The 26,370-nt window shown below is 39.4% G+C and overlaps 1 protein-coding gene across 2 annotated transcripts in view; it reads right to left on the bottom strand.

The window, feature by feature from the left end:
• Positions 1-2,499: 2,499 nt before the first annotated feature.
• Positions 2,500-26,370, bottom strand: part of LOC115376906 (circularly permutated Ras protein 1) — a 31,752-nt gene continuing 7,881 nt past the window's right edge. For both annotated transcript variants that reach the window (XM_030076730.1, XM_030076729.1), the window contains exons 9-19: positions 25,954-26,043; positions 18,532-18,683; positions 17,411-17,492; positions 15,357-15,481; positions 15,072-15,156; positions 8,339-8,445; positions 6,907-7,019; positions 6,522-6,633; positions 5,898-6,038; positions 4,210-4,306; positions 2,500-3,150 (exon numbers count right to left, since the gene is read on the bottom strand). In XM_030076730.1, coding sequence (XP_029932590.1) covers positions 3,010-3,150; positions 4,210-4,306; positions 5,898-6,038; positions 6,522-6,633; positions 6,907-7,019; positions 8,339-8,445; positions 15,072-15,156; positions 15,357-15,481; positions 17,411-17,492; positions 18,532-18,683; positions 25,954-26,043 — 1,245 coding nt within the window. In that variant the 3' untranslated portion in view covers positions 2,500-3,009. The remainder of the gene's footprint in view (positions 3,151-4,209; positions 4,307-5,897; positions 6,039-6,521; positions 6,634-6,906; positions 7,020-8,338; positions 8,446-15,071; positions 15,157-15,356; positions 15,482-17,410; positions 17,493-18,531; positions 18,684-25,953; positions 26,044-26,370) is intronic.

The raw sequence follows: 26,370 nt of genomic DNA on the forward strand, positions 1-26,370 counted from the left end.
CGGGTATGATAAAGGGATTAATTCATCGGTTTGTGCAAACTCGCTCCTTGAGAAAGTCAAATATTTACACACACAGACACACACACATGCATTCACACACATACCTTAATACCGGTGGCATGAGCATTTGGCAGTGATTTAACAGCTTAATCGTTTCCTGGATGCTTTTATTCTGTTGTGGTTTGTAACAGTTTGTTAGTTTGGCTCAGAGTCTTGCTAATCTGCTGCGATTTACACCTCATGACTTCAGGTTTCATATTCAAACTGTTGTGTTTACCCTGCGGCCATGTGCATTTCCAGCCCAGGGCGCTCCAAACCTGTTTTCATCCCAATACATTCTTATAATAACATCAAATATTCTGGACACGCTTTCCATCTCAGTGCAGCTCTAACTTTACACTGTTTTTAAATGTCTTTTTGTTAAATTCAAGCTTTAACACGAGAGTTTTTAGCTCTTCTGTGCACGTTAATTAAACTGAGCCTCTAAGCGTGGATTTACTTAATGTTATTCTCTTAGATCTATTAAGGAGTGTTCAGACCAAATGCAAAGTGACTTTTCATGTGCAGGACTTGTGCGAACACGGCCGCAAATTTTTCTCTCAAGTTGAAAAATTTCGACTGACATTAAATATGCGAATGACACAAATTTTATTTGTGATGCGGAAATTTGCAGTCATTCGCGTCTTTGTATTGACTTTGAATAATTTATTGTGTCACATTAAAAACTCGCTTCACGTTTGGTGTGAACAGCCCTTTAGCTTGTTGGGTTTTTGCTTGAAGCCTCAATCCAGGATTTATCTGACCATATACAGAACAGTGTAGATATAGCTGCAAATATGGCTGAAGGGGCTATTAAACGTGGAAAATTAATATATCTTTATTTCTTAATATGCCAGATTTCATAAGGCATTATTGAATTGAAACCCTGGTGTTTTTGCTTCCTTTTCTGTCATTGGGTCCCTCTGAATTGCACCACAAACAAGGCAAATGGGTAGTTTTTCAAATGGCGGTGTGTAGACGAGCAACATTTTGTTGAGATGTTATTTTTCCAAAACAAGCTTCTGTTTTTACTGTCAAATCCCATCATCATCCCTGCAGACTTTAGATGATGGCCAGTAGCCATATTTATTTAAATTGCAGAACACAGTGTCATAAAAACCTCCAGATTTTTATTTTCACTTGGATATAATGGAGCATTTTGTGTAATTATGAGCAGAAAATCACTCCAAAATTTTACTTGTGAATTATTTTGAATATTTGAGTGTCTGTACTCTTTATATTCTCCACCATGAAGGAGTGGATTCTGTTTTTGGTGGAAGGATTGTGGAAACACATATATTTGAGCCAACTTATCATTAACAGATACGTTTATTATTCATGGTGTTCAAATTCAAATACACACACACACACACACACATAGGGCTACTTCTTGTTTATTTCTGGATCTCAAGTAAAAATGAAACAACAACACACAATACTGATAGTCAGTTTTTAGAGTCACCATGATATGAATTTGCGAGATATAATCCTCGAGGGGAAAAGAAACGCATCTAACTAAGGCTACATGTGAGCTGCATTACATCCTGATACGATGCTGGTTACAAAACACAACGGGTTCACACAGAATTCAAGATGGCCTCCAGTTTCCCACCAACAAACAGAGGCTTCCACTGGTCCGCCGGCAAATCCCAGAGCATTACTCAGTGGATTTACACTTCATTCATTTTTCATTTCAACCATATTTCAGACCAGTATGGTCCATATAACCACAAATAAAAGAGCAAACAGAACAACCACAATGATTAGAATACAAAAGGTCATATGCCACAATAGCTAAGACACATACAGACAGGGGCGCCGCCAGGAATTATGGGCCCCATGAAAAAAAACAAAAAAAAAAAAAACAGGACCTGAATAACTTCATTCTTTGAGTCAGACAATCAACATATAAATTTAACCCTATAAAGCCTGAACTATGAAAGAATTGGCAGAAAATTCCAACTTTTTGAAATTGAACCCTTTATTATAAATATCCTTAATAAAAAAAAAAAAAAAAATATATATATATATATATATATATATATATATATATATATATATATATATATATATATATATAAAAATCAAAAAATATGTTATTACACGACCTTTCTGGTGTATGATATGTGATATGTACTTGAAGTGCCAATGGTCCAGGGTGAACAGGGGAAGTGTTCAAAGGTATACAACAGTATTTTGGTCAAGTATTGATTAAACTGAAAACGAAAAACAGAATTGAAAATGTGTATCATATATGATACGAACGGCTTTATAGGGTTAAACATAAAATTCCTCAGCACAGCATGAAAGGTGGGGACATTACTGCTCACAAACATCTGACTTGTACTTGTACGCCTTGGAAGCTTAAGCAGAATTCTAAAAGCTTCATTATATGCCACATTGTGAATTTCCTTCGGGATGAATAAAGTATCTATCTATCTATCTATCTATCTATCTATCTATGTATCTATCTATCTACATTAAGCTTTTTCATTTTTGCTTTGCTGTAACTGCACCATAAGTGTGCTGTATAAAGCGCTGTGCAGTAAGATACACCACGAGATTCATGGTCAGATATTTTTCTTCTCTTTTACACATGTACACTGTGAAAAAAGGGAGGTATGCTCATCAAACTGCCTGTCCTCAGCGCCTCACCCCGATACAACTCCACAGATGAATGGAAAAAAAATGATATATGGTGACCTTGAGGGTGACCGAGGGGGGCGTCCATTCCTTGCATCTCCTACTCATCAAAGTGAGCGTCGTTTGCTGGCTTAGACTCAAATAGATGAAGGTCCCTCAACAGGTTGACTGACATTTGAAGGGGGATTTCGGTTTCTTCCATTTTCAGTGCGGACCGGCCAACTCATTTGCGATGCCGGTGATAAACTTGTCCTCGTCTCTCTGTGCCAAAACGCCAAAGCGCCCGTGGACTCTGAAGTCTCTGCCTCGCTGAACACCTGTGACTCTCTAGGTGGACATTCCTCCCATCAGCGCCAGGTTCTTCCGGACATCTTGCCTCTGCCTCTGAGCCGCGGCGTCGCTGTTGCTGTTGACGCTGCTGGCTCTCTTCATCTGATACACCACCTTCGCCGCCTCGTCCGACAGAGCCTGGAGCAGAGAAGGTGGAAAGCGCATCAGACATTTGCAAAAAGTGCAGCCCGCGGGCCAATGGCAGCTTTCGGAAACTTCTGGTGACCCGCGTCTGACCTACATCGCCCAGTGCTTTGCTTTTAAGAATGGTACAACTGGGGCCCCTGGGCTTAGATGTTAAGTTGGGAATGGTTACATGGCAACTAGACAGAATTAGATTTACTAGAATTACTAGAACTACAATTGTTTTGTGGACTGTTTTTTCTTGGTTGGACCTCAATCCAATGTTGGGTCCCTAAATTGGACCTCGGTCATTAAAACTTTGTGAGCCCCGGCATCACATGTGTATCAAGACTGTGGGCTCTTCTATAGTGTCACTCTGCTTCACATGCATACATTTCCTTCCCAGTTCAACCAGTCTCAAGCCCAGTATGGATGAGACAATGTCTGTAAAAAGTAAAAATTATTGCAGGATGTAATTAATGCATTTGGCCTCTTCGGATGGCCATATTGTCTCCATTCACGCAATGTCCTCACACGAAAAATGTTATATGCATCATCGTCAGCCCAACATTGAAAACATGGAAAACGGAGAGGAAAAAATGGACGAGCTAACCATATAGATGACAAGTCAACAGCCTACTGCAGAAAAAGCTCTCACCTAAAGCTGCTGCAAGCGTCACCTCTCTGACAAGGTGATCGACTTTCATTTATTTCATTTATTTGATTCATTTAAAACATGTAAAAGGAAGGAAAACATTAAAAAATGAGCCGAGACTGAGAAAATGAAATCGTTTCCAACTATAAACAGGTCAGTGCAAAAGAAATTATAAAAACGTATATATATTGGAAAAGGATTTTTGCACTTTTTTATGGCCTTGATTTTCTCTCTTCTGCGTACAGTTGGATAATAACACTTTTAAATCCCAATTTTCGATTTGTGAACCTCTGAGCTGTGACAATGGTTCCTCATCCTCAGGGTCACGTCTGGAAAAACGTATCCCGACAAGAAGAATAAACTCATGCGGCACTCATTCAGAGGGACTGGACCCTGATCGCTTTCATCAACAGACTGACCATCAGCGACTCCGTGGTGATGTCATCGCAGATGGTCGTCATGGTGTCCATCCAGTTGCTATAGATACTCTCCTCCTGTTGGATGGGCCTCTGCTTTCTGTGGGGAAGAGAGAGGAAGAGTGTATCAGCACACAAATACACACACAAATACACACACACACACACACACACACACATTGTATTATCTATTTTTCATGTGCACAAATCTACAAAACTTATTTAATTTCAAGGCTCCTCGACCATAGTTAAAATCTACCTTAAATTAATTTTTTTACCTATTTTTTTTAGGTACTTATTTAAATATTTACTTATTCATTTATTTATTCATTTAGTCATAGTATTTGGCCTAACAACAGGTCTCGATATTGTACCTTAACATTTAGAGGAAACAGTACATATATGTACCTTTTTGGCTCTGAAAAAGGTTCACATAATTACCTTGGGGTCCAATAATTAGCCCTAAAACTTCAGGGACAGAGATGGTCTCCTATTGTACCCCTGTTTCTGACAGTGTAAACGTCCCAAACACTAAAGACAAGCATGAATCGGATTTTTGAGACAAAGGACTCCAGCTAAGAGCTTCTCTATCCCAGGACTAAGGGGGTTTAGCCCTGGGATAAGGAAGGAAGGGTCTACACTTGCACAGTCTTGAGCACCGACGTTATAGTCCTGGGACGGCTGACCTTGACCCAGAGCCGAATTAGTTTGTATGTACACTGCTCAGCTGCACTGTTTATTGAGCAGACATTACGTGTGAATTGCTGACAATTGCTGCCGCGGGGTTGTGCAGAGATGTGAGTGTGTGTGTGTCTCTTCGTGTTCCCTGTCGGATCGCCATCTTACGGGATTGGCTGCTGCAGCGTAACCCCGGCAAAAGCTGAATCTGATTCAGCTTCTTGAATCAGATTCAGGTGGAGCTCTGTCGGACTGCGTTTCTGCCGGATTCTTTGTGAATTCAGACTTAAGTAAATGAAATATAAAAAAGGTCCATTGTTTATTCTACAGTGATACAACGACACTGTGCAAGTTATTATAATCAACACTGAGATGATACTGAATAAAATGTGAGATGTGAGAAACTAGATTAGGTTTAACTTTATTGAAAGGTAATTTCAAAATGACACAGCAGCAGGGGTAGAAAGCCAAAAATACAATAAGGTAGGAATAGCAAATCTGATAATTATGTCTTTGCTGTCTCTTTAGGTTATCTTTTTTTTGTTTGTTTGTTTAACTTAATCATATTTTGTTTTACATTTCTTCTTGTATTCAGTCTCATATTCCTTTTACATTTTTACCTGTTCTTACTGTCTTATCTCTTTCAGGGCAGTGGCTATTTTTCTATTGCCTTTTTTATTTATTGATCATAAGAGCATTTTTTTTTCCCCCTCCTTGTGTTTTCAACTTTTAAACTGAATTGGGAAATGAGCGTTTGTTTTCTTGTTCTTTCTTTTTTGATTGCACATTGAGCTGCACTTGTACAAAATGCACTACATAAATAAACCTTGATTGATTGACTGATTGATTGGCTGATTATTCCATTGCAGGAGGAGTCTATCTGTGCTTTTATAATCCATAATGTCCTGCAATGCACTGCAAAAGCCATTAACCTCTGTTTCTGTGCAGCCTTTTTGCATCCTTCTTGGTAAATGTCAAGTTTAGCTCAAATGGAAAGGTAACAGAGCTCATACCTGATGCGTTTGAGCAGCCCCTGGTGTAGTTTGAGCTGCCTCTGTGCTTCCTGGACCCGGCCCTCCATGGTTAAGCGGGCACACAGCTGGGCACAGTGGACGCCCAACACCGCCATGTTCAGACCCCCAACCCACACCCGACTTCACAGGAGGGGAAAAAGACAGACAAGAGGCAGGGGAATTATCCACAACATGTTTTTTTTAATATATATTACAAATGAGCTTTTATTGTTATCGCTCATGTGTCAGAGAAGGAGGAGAGAGTCCAACGTAAAGGGAGTGAGACAGAGAAGGAAAAACCACAAGGGGGACGGAGTGAAAATGAGGAGGAAGCGGAACTAGAAAAATAAATCGATTTCTTTGTGCAAACAGGTGACTCTCTTCGAAATGACGACGTCCAGACCGGAATATTCCACGGGGGAAAGGTGTTGTTTTGTTTGGCACAGGAGGCGCACCGGTGCTGAGTCACTGTAACTCAGCCATGACCTGCACTTAAGGTATTGTTTCCGCTGTAACTTTCCAGTGTAATAATTGATAGGTGCATTAGACTGATTTTAACATATTCTGTTCCTGACTCACACACACTCACAGACACACACACACACACACACAGACAGTATGCACCTGCTGGTAGTGACCCGCCGTTGCTGAGTAATGATGCGTGTGACTCTCTGATGGTCTCTGGTCTTGAAACTCAGCTGGAGCTGGAAAGGAAGTTTGTCTCTCTTGAGGAAACCTGTGACAGTGCAAACACACACACACGCACACACACGCACACACACGTCCTTTTGATTGTGCTAGGAAGTAATTTGTGCTTTATTCGATATATTGAATACAATTTATTACAATTTACATTTGGCAGACGCTTTTGCCCAAAGCAGATATATGACATTTTTATACACCACAAGCAAAGATCTATGGGTTTCATCAACTTTTTATTTGATTTAGTGTGTGTATGTGTGTATTTGTGTGTGCATGTGTGTATGAGTGCATATGTGCGTCCCCTTACCCTCCACACACTCTGGTTTGACAGCAAACTGGAAGGTAATCTCCAGTCCCTCTGTGGCGTTCCCGATGTCTCTGACCAGTTTGTGGTTATTTTCGTCCTCAAAGGGAAAATACCTGCAGAGAGACAAGCAGATTGAAAAATTTGCATATTGCTAGACGGTTAAATGAGCCCACATTTCCCATGAGAAAGAGAGGGAGGGGGTGAAGAACAATGACTCAAAGGTGGAGAATGGGTGTCTGGCATATTTAAACTGCATATAAACCTGTTTCTTTACATGTGCATGCAATCCAGACTGAATACGTCCATATTCAAAATTTGAAGAACCCAACTGTCAGTGCATTCCACTGGCAAACATTGTTAAATTATTTATCTTAGCGATTAAATTAAGTAAAAATCCAAAAATATTACATGGACAACAAAATCATCTGAATGTTCCTGGACATGGAACTGCCTGATGAGGTCGTTTTCGTCATTTAGTTCAGAAAAAATGGCGTTTGTGATTAGTTGCACATGCTTGGCTATCACTGCTTGCTGAAATTAGTCCAATTTACTTTAATTGTTAACAACAACTGGAGAGCAGAATTTAGCACGGTGCATGTGTGTGCAACAACATATCCCTCCAACAACATATTTATCCATATTTAGCGCGCATGACTGTACGTGCACGCTCCAGCTCGGGCCTGAGTGTGTGTGTGCAGTGTGTGTTACTGCAGCAGGGCAGAGACATAACGAGGCTTAGTATTGATGAATGTGCAATTTCGACGTGGTGAAACTCAGCTGCAGAGACTCAGAGACACAGAACAGAGAGGGAGTGGTGGGTAATATGGCAACGGTGTTTGGAGCAGCGATATTATTAGTATTATCATTATTATTATCACTTTAATGGAAAGTGGGTAATAGGTGCTAAATGATGCCATTTGCTCATTTTACTATTGATTGCAGCATCATAACCATTTGCATATCAACATGTTACAAGGGAGGAGATTGTCTTAAGACTAAAAGGAGTAGAAGTGAATAGAGCTGAATACAATATGGCTTTACGAGACTACTGTCAGGAAAATAATGGTTCTTAAATGAAGAACCTCAACTGAAGAAGCTCTTAATTTAGTGGATGGTTTTTATTTTCACACCGTCTCCCATCACCTACCACTTTCACTTCCTATGGAGACACTAAATGTCAGTGGTCGTTCAACACAGTAGATGTTTATCATATTTTACACTCATTTTACCGACCTTTTACACAACCAGCAGACTTGTCAGACCATTAAAAGATCACTTAGCCTGCCATTTAAGTTTAGAGCTGATGTGTGTTCTCATCACTTTTAAGATAATGCTAATTTTGGTGTCCGATGGGAAAGTTCACCAATGGGCTGATCTACCAGGACATCGCCACATCTCTTCCTCTCTGTTTTTGCCGTCAGTCGCTACTCACACTCCATCAGGAGCCAGCAGCGTTGCCATGACTCCCGTCGCTCGGACGTTGTCCACCAGATCTGACTGGATCTCTGTCGCCACGGTGCCAATGTTGACGATGTTGACCTGTGCAGGTGTGAGACAAGAGATTAACTCAAAGAACAAGGCAATGGAGAGCTGAGCTGTGGATTGCAAGTGTACTGAAATGTACATAAACACTGAAAGACTTTAACAGAGGAGGTATTCAGCTGACTAAAATGATGATATTTCCATATTATTCATGTGACAAAGAAGAGAAACTTCAAAATAAAGTTGTAAAGGCCTGTTTGTGCCACACAACAAAATATAGGAGAAAATCAGAAGAATTGAAACAAGCAGTGGGGCAGGAAAAATGAGTCTCCTGGGATTATGTGAGGGTTGCTGAAGTAGTTTTAGTTTTAGTTATGAAGTTAAAAAATGATGGAGCCAGAGTGTGGTTCATAAAAAAAAAAAAAAAAAGAGACAGTCAGGCAGGTCACACTATTTTTTTTTCTTGTAATTTGTGGCTTTATAATCTCAGAATCTTCCAATTTTTTTTCTCACACATTTGTGACTTTTTTCTCATCAATTTAGAATTTTAATCTTAGAGAATTTCTGATTTTTTTCCTGTCAAATTTGTGACTTGATAATCTCAGAATTATTATGAGAATTTCTCATTTTTCTCATAAATTTACAACTTTAATCTCAGAGAATCTCTGATTTTTGTCTGGCAAATTTGTGATTTTATAATCTCAGATTTTTTTTTTAGTTTTATTCCCACAAATTTATATCTTTAATCACAGAGAATTTTTGATTTTTTGTGGCAAATTTGTGACTTTATAATCTCAGAATTTTCAAATTTTTTTCTCATAAATGTGTGATTTTTTCTTGTAAATTTACAACTTTAAGAAATTCTGAGATTTTTCTTTATATCACCCCCCCCCCTTCCCACGGCTCTGTAATGTTTTTTCTCCCTACAATGGCCCCAATACACATCATATTCTTTGAGGAAACAGGATTAAATATCCAGTTTACTTTAGATGCACCGAGACAAAAGAAAACAAGGAACGAGGAAGTCAGTCTGTTCCAAGATCTGTGTGACTAACACAGGTAAAAACCATTAGGAACCAGCAGAAACACAACACCTCACACCTCGTCAGCCACGCTGCTGTCGATCCTGAGGCTTTATCTAGACAAAAACAAGGTCATCAGAGGACTTTTACTGCCTTTCAGCGATGTGGACGTTCACTCCAGTCTCCAGTAAAAACCCCAAACTCTTGGTTTTGAGGAGAGTTTTGCTCTGACAAAGTGGCTGATAGCAAAATCAACACAAATCACTGCACTTTTTTAGAGGATACCTGGCAAATCTGGCCTTATTTTTACACAAGTCAATGCTTTCACAGAACGATCTTCAAATTTTTTATTTATTTATTTATTTATTTATTTTTTTTACCAACATAGGTGGTGCATAGTTTTTGAAATGAAATCTCTAAATCCTGTTTTGGCACAAACATTGGAAAACCGCCAGCCTGTACCTGCTGAGAATGCTGGCTGTGTATCAGGTTGCCTTGATCAAATTCTTGGCTCGGACACTAAAGTATGTAACCCTGGTAGGAGGCTGTGGTGGTTAGTTTTTGCCAATCAGTAGAAACGAATGCTTGCTATGTTACTGTTCATAATAGCATAACAATAGTAACTCGATTCATTTCTAAAAGTGCCTCTTGGAAAGCCAGCTTTGATTTGCGCACAGGAGAAATATGTGCAGCAGAGGAGATCTAGAAAATGAATGATAATAAACAAAGAACAATTAAGTACATTTTTAGATTTGTGCAAATTTGCAAACTTTTTAATGCCGACAAATAAGGACAAAATGCAACCCAACAAGAGGAGGATCGGCCTGTTGGTCAACTTGCCTGACCTGAACCGACCTGATTACAACATCAAACTCATCCACATGTCCTGGGTCGATCCGGTGATTTAAAATAAATAAATAAATAAATAAAAAAATGCACTTTGATTATTTTATTTCCTGCAGATTCATACATTTTAAAGATGAAATATTATCAACACAGTAATACTGATAAAAGCAGGTGCACTGTACTTTGATTTTTAGCTGCACACTCCCATTGCACATCACTTTCACATACTATAGAAACTAGGCCCAAGTAGGAATTTTCTTTTTTTGGATGAATTTGTGCAGACAATACAGACATGGTGGCTGCCACAAGTTTTCATTTTCAAAGCTATTATGCAACATTGTTTATTCAAAAGGCTAGTCGAAAAAAATGCCTGGATTTTTTTTTTTCTTAGCTGCCACCATGTTTTTCTTTGTGCAAAAAAATGCGGCCGTGTGTTTTTCAGCCGTGGAGTTGTTGACAATCTGTAACCATGATGGAGTTCAGTATCCGATTGTCTTCTCGTGATTGGTCGGCTGATTAAAAACAAAACAAAACAAAGTCACTGGCCATTAAAGTTTCAAAAATCTTCCGAGGACACATGGATGATTTTTTGAGTTTATGTTCTCGTGACCTAATTATAAGCTGACAAACGGGATGAATTCCCGCCTTCCTTTAAGGTAACAATACCAAAGCAGCGTTTGGAGGCCCTTGGCGCCCTTTGCACTTCAACACAGCACAACCTGTCCTGCTGAGCGCCCGCTGTATCTGATCTGCTCGCTGGTCGTCATGCGAGGACGCGGCACAGATCGTCCTGTGTGTAGTGAGATTTTATCGCAGGGATCTGAGGCGCGTTGCTGCTGCGACTCGCTCTTCCTCTCCCGCTTCAGACTTCTATTGGTCCTCCTGAGCTTCAGTTCCCACGGCCTCGGAGCCGAACGCACAGCTGCCGGCGAGAGTAAACACTTCCACGTCCAGGCTGACAGGCGGTCGATAGTTCATTAAGATAATGTTGACAGGTGACAAATGAAGAGTTTTGTTTTGAACCGTAATATCTTACATTTGATAAAAATGTAAGATAGTAGGATAGAAAGTCCTTAGCTGGAAAATTATAACCCTTACCGACTGGATTACTGAAATTTTCAGCCTCAGGTATTTTTCCCCCATATGTAAAAACAGTACAGATAAGAACATGTAAAATATATTTCCAAACAATAAGCAGCATTTTTACTAATATTTCTTATAGAGTGTCCTCAGAGGTCAAACGTTACGTGGTTAAATTTCTGACCTACACTTTGCCCGAAACAGTAAACACACAGATTATTGAGATGGTTTGTGGGATTAACAGGACAGACGTGTGGTATGTGGTAAGTTTAGGTAACCAGCCGTATGTTGTGTCCTGCAAATAGTGGTACAGTCTCTGATAAGCTATGCATTGTTTTTTTTTTCTTCTTCTAAATTTGCTATCACAGATCCTCTGGTATTTTAGCTATCGGCTTAAACGTTGACCCAGATGCCTGCCCGCAAGGTCGGCAAATACCAGCGCTTTGTCGCGCCGTCGCCGTCTGCTACCGATGCCAAAGGCAGCCGCTGGCGTCGGTATGAGTCTTTAGGGCTGCAGGGGAGGAAGTCAAGCGAAAAATAGTGAAAAGGTCTGTGTAGGGAAGTGGTCGGGGTGGATGGGAGGCATATCAAACACAGGCCTTTGATGTGCAAAACCTGAGTTGGATCCCCACTGGAAACGGGAAGCAAGATGGCGAGATAGTTTTGGTGAAGCAAGACAGTCTTCCTTCACTGTTTTGGTGCCTAAACCGAACCTTTTCCTAACCTTAACCACGTCCTTTTGGTGCCTAAACCCTAACCTCGTGATGCTGATCAAAGTGAGACAGCCCAGTACGTCTCAGACCGATGCCAAAGCGGTGTTATCTGATGACCTGGGATGAGCCCGGGTTACAGATCCCATCCAGGACAACAGGCCCACATCCTGTCGTTTACGGCTGTGTTTACAGTTTGAACGCTGTCAGAGAGCGAACTGGCAAACCTTAGAGGAAGAAAATGAACTCTGGGAAAAATATAAGCCTTAATTAAACCAATTGCTTCTTTGCTGGAAGGTCAGCAGGCTAGCTAACTACAGTAGCTCTCCTATTATTTGAGTGTTATTAATCAAAAACAGGATTATTTATTGCTTGGCATTTTCGGCCATACCTACTAGCTCATGATGTCATTATGGGCAACTTTATGTGTTTTTTTTTTTTTAACTTAGTGTAGCCCGGATGTTAAAAAAAAAAAAAGAGATTAAAATACAAGTTAATTCCTAATAACTCCACAGGGAGAATATTCATTAACATTCATGAAACTGAAAATACTTTAGTTTAGCAACAAAAGGAAAAATGGTTAACTAAGAGATTGATATAATTTCTTATTTTCTAATATGTAAAAGAAAAAAAAAAAAGAAAAAATGTCATGTGTGGTTAAAATAAGCAGTACTAAATCATATTGAATGTCAACTGAAGAAAAAACACACAGATTGTGCCTTTACCATTGTTCATTTTGTTTTATTGGTTGTTTGATGTGTCAATCAAAGTTACCTGTAGCAATTGGGCAGATTAAGAAAAGAGGCCGGGAGAAGGGAGGGAAAAAAAGTGCGGAGATGGCAGGGTTGCCAAGTCCGCGTTTTTTCCGCCAAATTGGGCTACTTTTTAAGTGTTGCCGCGGGTAACAAATTTTGTCCGCGGGTTGGGCTTGGGCAGACCTGTGGCATACAGATGATGAATAATGCCTGTGAATAAAGATTCATATTTTTGAATGACTAATGAAATCTGCTGCCACGAGTTTGAGCCCACCAGAGAGATGCTGGCCTTGTTCAATACAGTTCTGTATGACAGGGATCTCAACATGTCTAAAAAGAAACTGGACCACGCTGTAAATAGTTCAAGTTCATGGAGTTTTTTCCCGTTCTTTTTTTATGTTGGAGACAACCAGCAGTTTAACAGGTGAGCTGAAATGATTTTCAATTGCCTTTGCCGGGGAAATTGCCTTTAATGTTTATGATGCTATTTTATAGATATTATAGTGCATTTTGCAATTATAGCAATGCTGTTGGACTTTAAAAGCAACATATATGGATTTTTATGGGCATATTTTGAGTTCTGGTATTGGGCTGATTTTTGGGCCGTTTTTATACCCGGTTGGGCGGGTTTTGGGCTGGTTTTGAGATGCTGTTTGGCTGCTTTTGTCTCACAGATCTGGCAACCCTGGGAGATGGAGAGGAACGAAGGTGTTCGGAGAGAGAAGGGTGTGAAAAAAACTGAACATAAAACAGGGACTATTGTGGTGTTGAAAGCGTGTGGATAAAAGTATCCCTGCAGTTTAAACTCACAGTTAGTCATTGTTGTAGCTGTGCTAAGTTAAGTGCAGTAGTTTGTTTCAGTTTGTTGAAGTTTATCGTGTGTTGTTGTTTTTTCTCGGCCGTGCGATAGCCGCTAAGCTAATCGCTGCTAAGTGATAGCGTTGGTTGTTAGCCGCCAAGCTAGCGCCGTTGGACATTGAACTTGATTAGTTTGGCGCTAAAGCAGCTAGCACCCTGGCCTGTAGCCTACAGCCTGCACCGGAGGAGAAGAGACGGACGAGAGGACACCAGACAGCGCACCTGGTGACCAGGTAAAGCCCTGCTGCACCTGTGGCGACGCGGGAGGAGAGACTTTCTGCATTAGCGTGGAGGCCCTGCTGAACGGAGCCGCCATTTTGGCTCAGAGGACTGCAGTGAGCGGGACTTTTGGGACGCAGCGGAGTTTCTGGTAGGACTACTTATGACTTTTTCTTCATTTTGGAGCCTCGTGATTCAAATTCACATCAGTAAAAAAAGGATTTAACGGCTGCACCGCACCCCAGCAACACATCAGGCCTGCAACTTTTGTTATTTTGGATGGGTGTGTGCGTGAGTGTGTGTGGGCCCACTGAGAGTTAAGAAGTGTGTTATTTGATCTGAAGTTTACTAAATGTGCATAGTGATAACAAGAGAAAAAGAGGGATTTTGACATATTTGAGATTGAGAACATATTGACATAATTCTGAGAACATATATAATTTTTTGAGTAATATTTTGGGTACTTATAAGCCCATTTGTATATTTTTCCTTGGGAAAAAAAACTGATTGATTTGCTAAACTTTGCAAAAGGTATTTTTGTTTATTTTTGAGAATTTATTATTTTTATATTTTAAAGGGTCTAATTAATATCTTTTCTATTTCATTATAAAGTGAGATTATATTTTATTTGTGTTATTTGAAAACAATCTAACAAACAGTAAACTATTTTCTCTTTCATTTAAAACCGCCTGGGGTTAGTTATTTAAAATAGTATTTAGAGTATATATAATGTTAAGTGTTATTTTTTGTCTAATGATTAGAGTGCAGTTAGAGTACTTTTACTTCACTCAACATAGGTAAACCTTCGTGGTATCTACCTGACAACGAACCCAAACACCCCATCATTCTTGTTAAAGGTGAGTTAAAGTAACTGATAACTGGCATAGGGTGCTGGGTGCTACATTAGGGAAAACTCTATTTTTTTGGCTCTGCCCACTGCGGTTCACTTCAGCCAATGAGATTATTTCAGCCTTCAACAAACATTTATTTAATGCATTGAAAGAGACAGATTTAGAGTTTTAAACACGGTAACATTCAGGGTGAAAGAGAGAGGAAAGAGGAAAAAAAGAATTTATATTTGATGTTTTTTGGCATTTATGAATATTCATGCCTGTATTTGTGTGTACATAGTGTGATGTGGCTGCACCTCAATGCATGTAAGTGTGTATAGTGTGTGTGTATGTGAGTCTCACCCTCCCTCCAGTAGTGTCAGCCAGCCTCCCGACCTCAGCCAGTCGACAGTCTGTTCCCTCAAAGGTCATCACTGATATTATGACCCTGAGAGAGAGAGAGAGAGAGACAGAGAGAGAGAGCGGGGTGCATAAGGGAAGGGTAATTTATTCATGAAACAAGTTTTAGGGGAAAATAACAGAGACAGCAACATATCTTATTCTGAAGGTATGTGCATGTCTGTGTGTGTGTGTGTGTGTGTGTGTGTGTGTGTGTGTGTGTGTGTGTGTGTATATCTGCGTCCTCACCCGCTCTCCGTGGCCTGGGCAGCCAGCTGTTTGTAGAAATACGAGGAAAGAGGGGAGGAGGAAGACAGGTTCTGCTCCATCTCACCCAGTCCTATGTTGGCTCTGCCGTCAGTGCACAAAATCACCTGCAGCACAGCCACGTTTAAAAAACTACATTACCCAGAAGCCTCCTCGACATTTCTCACAGTGACACTGGCAACAGGCAGCACTGACCGTGAATTTTTTTTTTTTTTTTTTTTTTTTGTATTTTAACCTTTATTACAAACATATACACTTCACCCATCTGTGCACGCATCATGCCCATATTCAAGAAGTCCCCGTCAGACTTCTGTTGCTTGTTGTTCTCCGGGTTCGTCATCTTGACTTCCACCCACGTGACTGTTGTTTAGGACAACCCTTTTGGGCACAGCCTGCTGACTCTTCTCAGGTAGCCATCTGTACGGAGGCACGTCATCTACTTTGATGTCATTTCCGTCATACTCCACGTTTTTCCTTTTGCGGCACCAGAAAACAATGGTGGTGACGATGGCGATCATCAGGAGGACAGTGACTGTGGCAGCCGCCGAAACCGCTACGTTGCTCAAGGTTGACTTCAATACGAGAGTTAAGGTGCACGTTTCCGATCCCACAAGGTTTTGAGCAGTGCAGACATAAGGACCCTGCACATCTTCACTGGTGATTGTGAAAGACAGTTCACCTTGCACAGAATCTACCATGGCGTCCAATCCAATCCAATCCAATCCACTTTATTTATATAGCACAATTTTAACAAACACAAGGTTTTCCAAAGTGCTGCACAGCAAGATAAAACACCACAAGATAACACAATAGAAGCAGAATAAAAAGGTAAAAAACACAGTAGGATAACACGATAAAATAAGATAAGATCAATTAAAATAAAATCAAATAAAGTAAAATAATAATAGTAATAATAATAATAATAATAATAAAATAATAAAACAAAATAGGATAGAATAAATAAAATATATAAAAATATTAAAATAAAATAAGATAAAATAAAATAAAATAATAATACAATTATAATTTTGGGGAACATCTTTTTTCCGCTTTCCTTGGACCATCCGTACCTCATCCGGGGCCTCCTTTGCTTGACCTTCCTTTCTGACCCATATCAACCACACCCTCAAGGGAACACACAGGTTTGGTTGGCGTCTCCATTACGTCCAGCCGAATGATGACGCTGCAGATTCCGGGAAGTTTTTCAACCTTACACCGGTAGGTGTCCGAGTCTGTAAGCCTCAAGTCACTGATGGTTATTGAAGCATTGCCAGTTGCAGGAGTTAGAGATACAAACTGAACTCTGCCCTGAAATCGCTCAAAGTGATCGTAAACACGATGATTTCCAGCATACCAGATAACCACTGGGTCTCCAGGCCTGGTGGTCCATTCAATATCAATTCCTCCCAAGTCTTCAGGAGCAAGAGTGAAGTCACAGCCGAGAGTCATGCTGTCTCCCACTGCCGCATATGTAGGTGACACCGACCTTGACGTTATCTGCAGTCCATGACATGGTTTTGCAGTGAAAGGCAAGAATGAGAGAGTCATGAAAAAATGCCACAGCGTGACCCCGGGGACGACAGCCTGTCGACAATGCCGACACCTCTCCATTGCATCACCACGGGTCATCACACCACTTTCAATGGCTCCCTCCTCACCAGACGTTTCTTTGTTGGAGCAATACATCTCCTTGCTGCTACTGGTGCTATTCCACTGTCAAGTTTCATCAAGCAAATTCACTGACCGTGAATTTGATGTTGGACTTGGAAACTGACGCAAAGTTAAACATTTTTATGACAGTATTTGACATTTAGGACATTTTTTTTTATTACCCTCATGCATCATTACAGCTCCATCTAACACTGTGACATGAGACTTTTAAAGTAAAGAGAGCACTGATTAATTGATTTTTGTTAATATTTGCGGTTGTTTATCATGTGGCTAATAGCCCATTCTTATTCGCCACTACTAAACAAATTATGGATTGAATGATTTGATGGTTTAATGGCACTTTGGTGATGAAAGTCTTCCTCTACCTTTGAGCCCGGGTATCTTGATGCCATGGCAACAGAGACCAGCGCAGCAGGACCAAGACAGGTTGCCCCATGCTCTCGGAGCCTGGCGAGGAAAAAAAACAAAGACAAACAGAGACAAACAAAGTTAGACACACACACACACACACACACACACACACGCATTTTAATCCATCATTTAGGTAGACTAAAAAGAGAGAGAGAAAAAACAATATTAAAGGAGTAATCCAGTGTTTTAGGGAAAATGTCTTTTTTCCAACTTACCCAGCTTGAGATAAGGTTTACTTTTTCATTTTGTCAGAACCAGGCTAATGACTCCCATAGACTTCAAGTCTTTATGCTAAGCTAACACGAAATGCTACCCATAGGAATGGAATCAAAGGACATACAGAGGTGAAAATGGTGTCAAACATCTTCTCTCAGTCTGGGTAACTCGGTAAAAGAGTATTTTGGCCCATCTACAGTGGTGGAAAAAAGTTTTTGGACACCCTTAAAATTTTACACAGTCTCCCAATCTCAAATATTATCAAGAAATATTTGTGGAAAAATCTTTTTTGTGTTTCAAAAGGTGTGGCTGCATTAGACAGATACAAACAAATACATTATATTTTTTTGTTTATTGTTTACAAGAAAAATTAACAAAACTAAATTCTTGACAGTGTAATCTTTATCTTCAGGCGTGTTTCCTGCGTTAGGTTCCTTGTTTTAGCCATTTTTGTGTCTGAAGAACTTTCAGATGTGCTGGCTTTATATAGACACCAAGCTTGGCAACAAAAATTGTGTCTTTTAATAAAAAGAACGACCTTCATCACTGGTACCAAAATGACCCAATACTCAAAATTTCTGATGTATTTTTATGGAACCAATCAATTTGAAGTTTTTAATGGCTTTTTTAGGATTTGTTTAGTATTTTGGCTGTGACTGTACTAAAAGAAATTGCACTTGAAGACCTAAGAGTTATTTGTTAATGCAATATTTCACGAATGCATGGGGAGTCCGAAAACTTTTTTCCACCACTGTAGTATGAAAGCCTTTTGGTAGACCTTTGACAGACGCTTTTCGCTGAAACGTGTCATTCTAAGGTCTTTTTCAGGTTCCCCAGTAACTCACCCTCCATCACTTACTCTTTGACCCTCTGTGTCAGCTGGCCGTGAGTCTCGGCAATACAGTGCGGGATGCTGTAGGCCATGCCCTGCTGCCATATATGGTCGTAGTCAACCAACGCCCAATCCCTGAGGTAGAGAGGAGCGCTGCCGCCGTCTCCGTAAATCACCACCTGGAAGACACCGGGAGGAGAAAGTACAAAAAAGTTTTACATTCACATTTTACATGACATATTGACGATGTAGTTAACATAATGCAACACAGCTCATATTGTGAGCATTGACACAGAATGGAGGATCAAACTGGGGACTAATTTGAGGTGACGATGGTATAGTTGGTGTTCTCACCTGGCCATGCAAACTGAATTAAAGAGGTAAATCCTCGAGAGTTCAAATAAACCTCTCCACAAATTTTGTGTCAATACAGTGTAAATCAGCTGCTGTGAGAATGAAAACTCCTGCAAAGGTGTTTGACTTGGGCCTTTGCACATCTGCCTCATTTGGTCCCGACTTTTGGATTTTTCTGTTGATCCAAAATCCAAAGTACAAGCTTTGAAACCTCCTTTGGATCAAACAGTCGAACTTTGGTGCGACAAAAACAGGGGGCGGTTTCTTCAAACCAATTACAGGAAGGTCCAAAAGGCTATCGTTGGAACCGAAAAAAGGAAAAATGAGCCACTGTAGCACAAAAGGACACCAAGTTTTTAGTAAACATGGTCCGAAGACATTATTAAAAGTCAACTAGAAAAAACTGCAGACACTTTTTTCATTTTTCAGCGAGGATACGAGAGGAGGGGAGAGCTATTGAAGCTGGTGCCGTAATAATATAATAATATTGGCAACAAAATGAATCTTGTCATTCATTTTTCTCCATGGATTCAAACGGTGACAGAAGTATGTTACAGAAAGGTCTTTATATACACATAATTACATTGTGAAACCAAAACTAACTGGATCAAATATATTCAGTGTAACAAGAACATGAACTTGGGTTGGACGCTCGGGTGTGAAAAGACTCTTGGACTATGAACTGTGTGTGTAATTAAGTTAAGGAGTGAATGGTGGAGTAAGTAGGTGGAAGGTTAAACAGGAGAGATAGAATCACAGCAGAGGTTGGCATTTTGTGTGTGTGTGTGTGTGTGTGTGTGTGTGTGTGTGTGTGTGTGACATCCAGGTCATAACACCAAACTAATCCGGCTTACATCACTCCACTGCAGCACACACACACAACATAAACACACACACACACACGCCCCACAGTTGTTGATCATTCTTCGCCGTCTTTGTCATGTTTTCGTTGAGAGCTTCTTGGTATTTTTCCATCGTCACTGATCCCGGGGTTTTTTCAGGCAAAGTCATCGCCACAGACCTGTCTTACTGTCACACCTTGTAGCAGCACAGGTGATAAGTGACAAACAGTGACAACAGCCAAAACATGTTGAGTAACTGGCATCAACACATGACAAAGCTACAATAACAGACCGTCACAGACAGGCTGCAGTTTTCTGAATTCTTGGTTTTGGCCACTAGTGGATATCGACACATTTTCTTCTGCCTATTTTGAAAATATAAAAAGATTGAGTAATGTAATCAATGTTTAACTCATTTTCCGCTCATTACTACAAACATTTAATAGCATTTTTAAGAGATTATACTTGCATTTTGAAAGGTCCCAAGCTCCTGCAGTTGCTCAATATAAAAATATTGAGTAATGTTATCAATGTTTAATTAATTTTCCATTCATTACTACAAACATTTAATAGCATTTTTAAGAGATTATACTTGCATTTTGAAAGGTCCCAAGCTCCTGCAGTTGCTCAATATAAAAATATTGAGTAATGTTATCAATGTTTAATTAATTTTCCATTCATTACTACAAACATTTAATAGCATTTTTAAGAGATTATACTTGCATTTTGAAAGGTCCCAAGCTCCTGCAGATAGCTTTGCACCTCAATTTATGCTTCAAAAAACTCTCTAAAGCTTTATTTTTAAATTTTTTTTTTTTACATTTGTAAGGATGTGTATTGTTTATTTCCTATTTTGATCAATGATAATTCTAGTGTTGCTGCTCCTATTAAGCACCTGTATTTGTACAGCCCTTTTCAAGACCACATTTACAAAGTGCTTCACAGTTAGATGCAAGAAAAAAAAAAAAAAAAAAAAAACCCTAACAGCAAAATTAAATAAAAAAGTAAGGCCCAGAAGCTCTGCCATGCTTATAGGGGAAGTACCACCCAAACAAATATGACAAAAAATGGAAAAAACTATGTTGAAAATGAAAGAAATGTACGTAAGTACACTTTATTATTAATCCCACAAGGGGAAATGTGTTATTAAAACCTCAAATTATAATAAAATTCTAAAATTAAAATCCCAAAAGGACTTGATTTGCTCTGGTCTCTTTGTCTCGACACACTTTAGACTTGGTTTTGTCTTTAATGTGAAGCTGGTCTTTGATATAACATGGACTCAACTAAGGTGGTTTTGACTACAACCCTGTCCCGTGACTATTTAAGTGGACTAAATAATCCTTTGAGATAATTAGAGCCTCATGAAACTTTACATCCACAAAGTCGAGATGTTAGGTTTGGGTTCTGCCCCTGATGGAGAAGTGGCCCCTCAATAACCTGAGAAAAATCAGAATACTTCAAATCTTAATCCAAGTATTGCTTACTCTGACTATTAAGGTTAAGGTCATCAAAAAAATTATGTTTATCTGGACATTTCTTATTTTGAATACTGGCTCAATGGGGTTAATATCACAGTGCTGCAGTCTGTGTGAATGTAGTTTTAGTTTTGGATGGGAATTCACAAACAGGAAACGGGACACCATCGGTGCGCCGACAGCAACAAAACAGATCCTTATCTCCTCAAAGATCAATCATGAGACGGCTAAATCGGAATCGTCTGCCTTAAAAAGCAGCGGGAGAAAAATGCTGATTAGTCAGAATTAGTCAGGTGGATCGCCTTGCTTCGCTTATTGACAACAAAAGCGAAAAGGCCTGGCCGGCTTTATCTTGAGCCAGAAAAAGGTTTGATGGCAGGAGTGACTCACTGCCTGGTCACAGCCGAAAACCTAAACAAGAAACTCTTATCTGGATTCAGATGCATAATAGAAAAAAGGTGGAACCATGGATGGACTTCCTGTTTCGAGCATAAACATTGTGACATTTTTGACAGGTGATGATCTTTGCGCTGATTTTTTTTTTTTCACCTTTTGCAGAATGGAACTATTATTCATCTCCTGCATCAACAGCACCTCTCCTGGCTGGTTTTATTTTTATTTTTGTATGTTTTTATTTTTATTTCTGGCTAATTTGTTGTTGTGTCAGGCAAATGTGCAATGTACAGGCTGCTGTTTCCTGCTCATGTTATTTTACTGTAGGCTGCAAATATGGTGTGCTTTTCTATTTGGACTGAGTGTATTTATTGTTTTGTGTGTATTTATTGTACTTATTTATTGTATTATTTATTGTATTGAACTTCTGGATGCCTTAATTTCCTCCCCTTATGAGAAAAATCACATGTGAAATCTCATGTTAAATAAAACACATGATTTTGGAATAGATGTGATCTATAATCACATGTGACTGAATTATTTCACATGTGATTCCATATTGGTTTTCCCACATGAGATCTGCAACCACATGTGATTATTTCACATGTGACAAGCAACATGAGAAACACATGAGTTCCAAAAATACATGTGTTTTTTTTTCACATGTGGGGATTCTAATTGAGAGTCCAGTCACATGTGCAAATGCTAATTCCACATGAGTTTGCGTGACCAGTTTTCTTCTCACGTGAAAATTTTCAATCATGTGAAAATAGCAAATCACATGAAAATATCTAGTTCACATGTGATGTTGTGACATCATCTTCTTTTCACATGTGAAAATGTTAGTTTACATGTTAATATTGCCAGTCACATGTGAAGATGGTAAATTCACATGTGAAATTCAAATTTACACATGTGAAAAGGCATATTTCACTTGTGACATGTTTGTAAGGGTCCAGGATCAATACGGTATCTATCTATCTATCTATCTATCTATCTATCTATCTATCTATCTATCTATCTATCTATCTATCTTATACTGTTGCCTTGTGGTTTGGAAAAGATTATTTTAAGATTATTTTAAAGATATTATTAAATGATTTGAAGTCCCTGCCTGCTTAGAAAATGAGTTTTTCCTTGTTATTACTGAGAGAAGTGATAGTAATGTTATAGTCTTGGTTGTCACTCCTCCAACATGGCAACCCTCATTGATCACCATCAAGAACATAACGGAGGGGAAACCCATTTAATTTAATTCTGATATAAATCTTTATGACATAAACTCACAACTGATGCTTGTAAAGGTTGAAAATGTATGAATTGCAGCTTTCGGCTCTGTGTTTCTATGTGTATGTTCAGTTTTATTGCTTTTTGTTAAGTTTATGATGATCCCCAATTGGAAATGGCACATAATCAAACTTTTTTATTCATCACTGCAAAAAACCAGTAAAGCAGCCTCTAGACATTTTGAGGTGACTTTGCTTTTTTGTGACCGTGGAATTCCCCTGTCAAGGCGCTGGGGCACCGCAACGGGGGATGGAAATATGTGTGTGTGTGTGTGTGTGTGTGTGTGTGTGCGCACTAGAGAGAGTGTATGCACAGAATGTGGCATAGATAATTAAGTCCATGTTAAAGTGGCATGTGTCACCTCGCCCGTATGATGAATGTGTAGAACCTTCCTGGCACAAATAACCCACTTTTTCTAGTTTTATAAGTTCACAGTGGAGGAACTACAGCAAAAACTAATTTCACACTAAAGAAATATGCAATAAACAACAATAAATAATAAGTCAGTCAATCAGCTTTTCTCTTGACCCCAGTTAAGCTGATTTCTAGCTAGTAGATGCTAGCAACAAAATGACACAAAAAGTAAAAGAAGTCCACAGTATGAAACAAACTCCTAAACTCCCTGACTGATTCAAAGGAGGGGAAGTTCAGTCATAACTCTTCTGTCTAGACAGCTCTGAACTGGGCCAAAGTGACATCAATCCATCATTCTGCAATGCCACACACACACACACACACACACACACACACACATGACCCAGGACAATTAGCACTGGGCCATAAATTACACATGGCCACAATTTAAACTCAGAGACCTCAGTGATACCATCAGTTGCGAAAACACGTGTGAAAATATGACAGTTTCAGTGTGTGTGTGTGTGTGTGTGTGTGTTTGAGTTCAAATAGCTGCTCAGCTGTTCATATGTATTGTCTGATCACCAGTCAAGCCACCTGTCTGTGTTTCTTCCCATCGTCGTTTTATTAAGCATGAACGATCCGCACCGTCCACGCTGCGTTCACTTGCACTCAAACTTCAGAGTTTCGCTCTGGTAAATTTCGACAGCATGGCGTTCACAATCTCAGCACAGGAAAACAAAATACCCTTCTCTTTGTTTCTTCTCATCCTTAAAATTCATTCATCCCGAGTTGAAAGCGTGAATGCCATGTTGACCGTACTTCATGTGTTCACTCCTCCCTGGCCTGCTCAAATGGCTGTGATTGGCTGGATAAGCTTTCAATCTAAAGGCCGTGAGAGACGGAGGTGACGAAAGCCAGCAAACAACAAAGTCAAGAGCTCACCTCTTCTCATTTTTCATCCTCACCTCACTGGAACGCTCCAGTGCTCAATACGATTAGAAGTAGCTTTATTACAAAACTGTCTGTGGTGAGCGAGAGTGATGTGAAAATGGTAAAAAAACACTTTTTAATTTGTGGTTTATCTGCTATTGTGCTATTATCTGCATTCCTGTGTCTTCCAGTTTAGCTGTTTGAATGCGGACTGCCGCCACCTGTTGGTAGGGAGAGTTATTTCCTCTCACGCAGGTGCAGAACATGCATGCTAGGTGGTCATTGGCTGCAGTCTGTGGCGTGTTCAAGTGCAACTTTCTGGCCTCAACACAGGCGATGTGACTTCTTTGATGCTGGTTTGGTGTGTGTGGACCTAAACCTCACCAGCAGCTTTTCTTGCATGGCGTAATTTGTTTCGTTTCATCGATAGAAGGCTAGAATCATGTTTCTGTCTGAGTTTCAGGGGTCCGAGTTTGAAGAACGTAGCATTACTTGCAGCAGAACAGTGTTGATGCGGACAAGGTGATATATATTACTGCACATGCTAAACGAAACTTGTCAGAAAGCACCAACTGCAGCCGTTTTTTTGTCTGAGCAAGTTTAAGATGTATTTTGACTGTTGTTAGCTGTGACTTTCCTGTTTTGAAAGCGAACATTTCTCATGTTTTTTGAGTGTGAAAACTCACTAAAACTCACTACTCACTAAAGCTCGCAGAGAGTAAATGATAGAAATCCACATTTTAATATGGCCTGGGTTGAAAAATATAGAACCTGTCCTTTATCGATGGTTGCACTAATAACCATAATCCACTAGTTTGCTTGTTTGCGTAAACTGTTTGCTCTGTAAAATTGGATTAAAACTACGTGACAATAGATTTGGAACACGTTCACCTGCGGTGTAAATGCCGCCCGTGCGTGCAGGTGTGTGTCGGTGACAGGTGGAAGTGGCAGTGTCAGTATCTGAAACGTGTGATATGGAAAATATTCTGAGAGAAAATGTGTCACAGGGGAGTAACTAAACTACTATGTCTGAATATAGAGCGTGTGACTGTGTGTGAGTGTGTGTGTGGTTCATGCATTAAGTGGGTCATGCGGCAAGTTGTTTCCAAGGTTATTAATGGAAACAAAATGAAAACAAAATAACAAAATAAACAAATTGATGAAAACTAGGTGTGAAAAAACTGAAATAAAAATGAAAATGAGACAACAACTGAAACTGTATTGTGTGTTTACAAAACTAACTGAAATAAAAAGACTAAAATTATGAAGAAAATGTCTTAGTTTTTGTGTCTGTCAATTCATTTGGTTGTTCATCTGTCCAAAGTGAATAATATATTTTTTTAAACACTGAAACTAATAAAAAAAAAAATAAAATAAAACTAAGCATTTTCAAAAGGTAAAAACTAAACTAGCAAGCCTGCATTAAAAATGAATGAAAACTGAACTGAAATTGAAAACAGAAAGTCAAAAAAAAAAAAAAAAAAAAAACACTTATGAAAAATGCAAAACTGTAGTAACAATATGCAATATAATGGTTGTTTCTCACATAGAGTCACATCACTGATCAGAAATGGTTTGTGTCCGAAAATCATTTAATATCACATTCAGAGTTAAAATCTTATTTTTCTTAAAACAGGTGAAACAATCAGATGAGATGAGACAATTCCACCTGTTTCTCAGTTATTATTGTTTTTTTTTTTTTTTTTTTTTTTTTTTGCAGTGTGTTGAGTTATGTTTTTTTATGCACAACAACAGAAAAGACCTTGTTTGAGAACAATGAAAGTATTCATCTCCTCTTGTGTCCCTACCTCGTCACTAAAAGTCACCAGGGCCACTCGTCTGCGGGGGGAGTGCTGCAGCAGGGAGGACAGCGCCCTCTGCAGGGCGTCCTGGATGGCCTGCAACAACAACAACAACAACAACAGCCATTTAACTAACAACACACTGACATGTCCAGCATCAGACGGCGGTCAAAAACAACCATGATGAATTACAAGAAAAAAAAATATATCACAGTGTTTTAATTTCATCTATTTTTATTTTATTTTATTTCATTTACACTTATCTATATTTTGAGGTTCGTTTTTGTCTTTTGTATTGCTGTTTTCTCTATTTAATGTGTCTGCTGAATACTCTTTATGCTCTTTAAAGCACATTGTATTACAACAGTGCATTAAATGTGTTATATGAATGAAGTTGCCTTGCCTTCTGATGGTGAGGGAATC

This window comes from Myripristis murdjan, chromosome 18 (assembly GCF_902150065.1).
Source record: "Myripristis murdjan chromosome 18, fMyrMur1.1, whole genome shotgun sequence".
Taxonomy (NCBI): Eukaryota; Metazoa; Chordata; class Actinopteri; order Holocentriformes; family Holocentridae; genus Myripristis; species Myripristis murdjan.